General features: G+C 45.8%; 1 protein-coding gene across 1 annotated transcript; it reads left to right on the top strand.

The window, feature by feature from the left end:
• Positions 1-1,345: 1,345 nt before the first annotated feature.
• Positions 1,346-2,836, top strand: LOC107109937 (zinc finger protein OZF-like). Its single transcript, XM_015410648.1, has one exon. The coding sequence runs from the start codon at positions 1,346-1,348 to the stop codon at positions 2,834-2,836; it is 1,491 nt and encodes a 496-aa protein (XP_015266134.1).
• Positions 2,837-5,858: the final 3,022 nt, after the last annotated feature.

The following is a 5,858-nucleotide window of genomic DNA, read 5'->3' as shown; positions in this document are numbered from 1 at the left end:
CCATTTCCCAATTGTCCTTCAGTAATCCTCTTATCCCTTGGTCATCCAAGGGCCTCCCTGCTTCCCTGGCTGGTTTCCTGCTTCTAATGTATTTGAAGACAGATTTTTGTTGGTCTTCATGCTTTTTGCAGTATGCTCCTCATATTCCCTTTTAGCCTGCCTGAACACAGACTTGCATTTCATTTGCCGCAGCCTGTGTTTCCTTTTATCAACCTCACACAGAAAACTATTCATCATGATGCAGGAAGAAAATATCAAGACATACTAGCATGGCATGAGCATTAAGTTAGCCTGGCTTCCCTCCTGTCTATATGTGTATTATATTTTCTACCTTCTAGGGACAGGTGGTCCTAACAACCCAATCAAGGGTCCTTCTTGATGGAATTTTCCAGAGGCTGTCAGTACCCTCCTAATTCCCCCTCCCTCCTGGTAACACTGCTGGATACAGGTTCTCATGGTTAGCCAATTACTATTAACCAATGACTGCATTCTTGAGTTCAGCCTTGAAAAAGTTAAGGATGTCAGCTGCAAGAAGATTCAAGTCACAAACACCTGCAACTAGGACCAGGCCACTTAATAATCACGTAAACCCTTGGGGAAACTAGCATGCTTTGCCTCACAGATCTGTTCCCCTTATACTGGTTGGGATTGTGGGCTTTGATGTTGACGACGGTTTCATCCTTCCAGAAGAGTTATTACTCTTGAATTTCTTTCCTTCCCTGTATAAGAATGATCACTTTCTCTCTCTTTCTCTCTGTGAATGAAGGCAGGAGGATAAGAGAGACTTCGGTGGAGATAGACAACAGCCTTGCATCTAAAGAAAGGCTGACGATTTCCTCAAGAGGATCCCAAGAACATATTTCCTTCCCAAATGAGCTGGCTGAGAGTGAGTATCCTTCACGGTTATGTCAAGGGAAAAGGCAAGGAAGTGCCATGAGGGATTTCTGATTCACTTCTGAGTTACGATTTGTACAATCATGCAGCCGAAAGGGGAAGGAGGGAGGGCCTGAAATCTGGAGGCTCAGAAGGTCCTTGTAGGCAAAAGCTCAGCTGTGGCACTTGAGGGGGTGAGGAGTCCTTAAATGCAAGATATTCTGGGGAAAATGTGGAGAGGTGGTTAAGGTCACCCAAGGTGGCTGCCAAAGGGCCGTCGTCCATCCTTTCCTACGGCAGTCACATAGTTGCCTTTGGACCTTACCGCCCTCCCAGGTGCTAACAGGATCTCTGTCTTTACTCAGCAGAGGATGATCAGAGGGATGAAGTGCGTGAGGAAGTTCATCAGCATATGCCAGATAAAGTTAAAACTGTAGACTTGAAAGAAAACGTCAGGAATCAACGTGGACCAATGAGAAAGACAGTCGGTCATGTGGTTGAGAAGAGAGATGGAAGACGTCATAATGAAGATATTAGAAAACACCAGATAATAAAGGCAAGTAAATCCATTCGGTTTGAAAACTACTTGAGAAACAGATCACAGCTCTTCATACACCAAAGGATACAGAGAGCCAAGAAACCTTTTGAATGCTCAGAGTGTGGAAAGAGATTCAGTCAGAGTGGCCATCTTCAGGTGCATTTTAGAACCCACACAGGGGAGAAACCTTTTGAATGCTCAGAGTGTGGACTGAGATTCAGGCATGCTAGCAGTCTTAAACTGCATCAGAGAACCCACACAGGGGAGAGACCTTTTGAATGCTCAGAGTGTGGAAAGAGATTCAGTTCGAATGGCAGTCTTCAAGAGCATCAGAGAACCCACACAGGGGAGAAACCTTATGAATGCTTAGAGTGCGGAAAGAGATTCAGTCGGAGTGGCAGTCTTCAGCTTCATCAGAGAACCCACACAGGGGAGAAACCTTTTGAATGCTCCAAGTGTGGAAAGAGATTCAGTCGGAGTGGCACTCTTCTACTGCATTACAGAACCCACACAGGGGAGAAACCTTTTGAATGCTCAGAGTGTGGAAAGAGATTCAGTCAGAGTAGCGCTCTTCTACAGCATCAGAGAAGCCACACGGGGAAGAAACCTTTTGAGTGCTCAGAGTGTGGCAAGAGATTCAGTTACAGTGGCGATCTTCGGAAGCACCAAAGAACCCACACAGGGGAGAAACCTTTTGAATGCTCAGAGTGTGGCAAGAGATTCAGTTACAATGGTGATCTTCGGAAGCACCAAAGAACCCACACAGGGGAGAAACCTTTTGAATGCTCAGAGTGTGGAAAGAGATTCAGTCAGAGTAGCGCTCTTCTACAGCATCAGAGAAGCCACACGGGGAAGAAACCTTTTGAGTGCTCGGAGTGTGGACAGAGATTCAGTTATAGTGGCCATCTTCAGAAGCACCAAAGAACCCACACAGGGGAGAAACCTTTTGAATGCTCAGAGTGTGGCAAGAGATTCAGTTACAGTTGTGATCTTCGGAAGCACCAAAGAACTCACACAGGGGAGAAACCTTTTGAATGCTCAGAGTGTGGAAAGAGATTCAGTCGGAGTGACCATCTTCAAGAGCATCAGAGAACCCACACAGGGGAGAGACCTTTTGAATGCTCAGACTGTGGAAAGAGATTCAGTGAGAATAGCAGTCTTCGGAAGCACCATAGAACCCACACAGGGGAAAGACCTTTTGAATGCTCAGTGTGTGGAAAGAGATTTAGTCAGAGTGGCAGTCTACTACAGCATCAGAGAACTCACACCAGTGAGAAACCTTTTGAATGCTCAGAGTGCGGAAAGAGATTCAGTCAGAGTGGCCATCTTCAACGGCATCAGAGAACCCACACAGGGGAGAAACCTTTTGACGGCTCAGGGTGTGAAAAGATATTCAATACCAGTGTCAATCTTCTACTGCATTAAAGTAGCCACACAGAGGAGAAAACCTGTGGAATGCTCAAAGCGTGGAAAGAGATTCACTCAGAGTGACACATTTCTACTCCTTCGAGGATCCCATGCAAGGAGAAACGATGTAACTGCTTAGTTGTGAAAAGAACTTTTCTCCTATTTCACACCTTAAAGATAACAGAACATGTAAAGTATTGAAAATGTAAAAATTGCTGTAAGAAGCATAAATGTACATTGAAACCTTAAGCTACCCAGGAGGAAATGTTACAAATACAGTGTGGAAAGAGCTTTCACCATATTTAAAACCCCAAAAATATCTCAAAGGGAAGAAAGTAAGGATGGGCAATGGCTTCTGCTGCAAGAAGAATCAGCTGCTCTCTCCTTTAACATTGAGGACTCTTCCCAGGGAAGGAACTTTCTCAATGCTCAATGTGTGGGAAGAGCTTGAGGCAGAGGTCTGATCTTCATCCTCCTCAAAGAATGCATTGAAGGGTGAAACATTCCTATTGCTGGCCCTGGTGCTGGAATTTCATACAGGTTGAGAAGGTTGTTACACAAAGAAAGGCCTCTTTCGTTTCCCCCCTCCTTTTTGAAACTTGCTACTTCTGGTTATCTGCCATTCTAACTCTGGCATCTTCAAAACTGGCAAAAACAGTTCCTTTCCCAAAGCAATAGACAAGTTTAGAGGGTAACGGATACGTACAGTCTCTCTCCTACAGGTGTAACCATAGTGTGACCAGCTGGTATCCTTAATTCACAAACATTTTTATCTGACAAGCAGTCCTAGAGAGGCATTTCTCAACCCTAATCCCTCCCCAGTCCAGCCTGCTTTGAGGTTGTTGGGGGTCTCACCACTTTGAAGCCCTAAACATTTAGGCAGTAGGATTAATTTGGGTTGAAAGGGAAAGGTTGTGTCCCCTAACCCAACAACTCAGTAATTTCTAAGGGGTTAGACACCCTCCCCCCTCCACAACAACAGCCAGTATCGTGGACATGGACCAGTATCCATGGAGTTGGCAGGTGAACAAATTCCCCAGTCCAAGTTATCCTCCCCACCCCCAGATTCTCACAGAGAGAATCAGGAGGGAGAAGTAGGATTCCCTCCTCCTGCACTGAACACAGAAACCCCATCCATGAGCTGGAAAAGACCCGGACTGAGCCCTCGGCCAAGGCGTCCTCCCACCACGTCTTCCTCCTCAGAGGCCCCTTGAATTCCTCCATTGAGATTGGGCCATTATGGAACAAACTGAGAAAATTATTTTTCCGTCTCCTTACTTTGTTTTGGAGAGGTATCTGCATTAGAGTTGGTAAGAGGCCCAAAGGGGGGGGAAATATCCTCCCTCGTTCCCAGAGGCTTAATGTGCGTGGAAATGGGGTATCTGAAGAGATAAATGACATCCCATAAAAGGGACAGCACACTTTTTCCCTCCAGGCAGTTGGCATCCCTAGATTAATTGTTTCTTTATGAATCAGAGAAAATAATACTCAGCTAAGGAAGAGTCACAGCTCATTAAAGATATTATTGTTTGTATCAGGTAATTAGACTTTGTGTGTTCTTTGCTTTGTGGGCTCTTCGAACTCTCCCCAGCTGTGATTGAGAGGATTGAAAATTTAGGAATTTGTATTTAGGGGTATTGTCCAATTGGTCTGCGTACCCATTGTATCAACTTGATTATGTATTTTATATTATGATATGCTTCCTGTGTGTAATTCCGCCATACGCTAAATAGTTTTGTGGGTTTTTTTCTTACTGAGTTGGACTTCATTAAATGTGTCAAAGGTTAGTGTGGCATGTCTTTGTTCAATTGTATAGAAAGTTCTAAATAAGAAATCCTCTTCCAGACAATTGAGATTCGCACCTGGGGCCACAGCTGATCTGCATGAGTGAACCCAACCCAATTCATGATGTGGGTCAGTTAAGTCCAAGAGCCAGAGTTGTGGCTGGGTGGTTCTGGGTTCAGATCCATACTAGCCCTGGATGCTCCTGCGATGCCTTTTAGCCAGTCACATTTTCAGGCTAACAGACCTTGCAACGATTAAATCTTTGTGGGGGAGGCGCCTTCGAAGAGATGTGTTTGATAGGTACAGCTTATACCCAGAATAAAACTTTGTCTTTAAGGCGCCACTGGACTCAGACTTTGTTGCTCTGTCCTCAAAACCAATTCATAAACTCCACAGTCAGTGCAGAATGCCAGATCTCAGCTATTAGCCACTGCAGGGAAGGCTGCTAGATTTAGAACTAAGATTGGTGGCTGCTTTCCCCTCCACGTAGGCAGTTGTGTTGTTGTTGTACTGGGAAGATCAGTGCTGTGGAACAGAGCCTGGAATAGAGACTGCAGCTGGAGAACGTGGGGAGAGGGTAGTGCCCTTAGTGGCGCTACCAGGAAGGACATCAGGACTTTGCGACCTCTCATTGAACTGGAGTAACTGCTGATGCTAGGGAGTTAGTTTGAGGATTTTTGTCTGCTAATACTGTGTATTAGGATTGTAAGGGAGCTTGTAGGAGGATTTTATTTGCTGGGGTGGGTGTGGGAACTCTAGTGAATGGCTAGGTTGACCAGGAGTAGTTGTTGTGTAGTTGTGTAGTTGTTATGTAGTTTTATAGCAGAGTAAGAGTTAGTTAAATTAGCATCAGTAATATTAAGTTCTGTCCTGCCGTTGTGAGGCTTGGCACCTGCTAATTATCAGTGGTCTGAAGCTCCTGTGGAGACCTGCTGAGATGGCAATGCCTGGCCAAAACATTCCGGTGCTCGTGGGGAGAGGAAAGTATAGCGGTGGGCCCAGGCAGTATAGTAAGGGAAGGCCACTGAGAAACAAAAGGGCTCGGTGTCCTTCCAGCCTGCGGCTCATCCCAAGGGTAGCTGGCATCTGGGACTCTCTCAGTACGTATCGGCTCCCACGCATCGGGCTGGTCATACGCTCGATTTGATCTTCGCAGCAGGGTTGATGGTGGACCGGATTACTGTGGAAGCAGTACCATGGTCGGACCACCACGCACTGAAGGCTCGTCTGAATGTGCCACCCCGACCCTGTTTAG

This window comes from Gekko japonicus, unplaced genomic scaffold, assembly GCF_001447785.1.
Source record: "Gekko japonicus isolate JY-2015 unplaced genomic scaffold, Gekko_japonicus_V1.1 scaffold4461, whole genome shotgun sequence".
Classification (NCBI taxonomy): domain Eukaryota; kingdom Metazoa; phylum Chordata; class Lepidosauria; order Squamata; family Gekkonidae; genus Gekko; species Gekko japonicus.
This window is presented reverse-complemented; position numbering and strand designations above follow the sequence as displayed.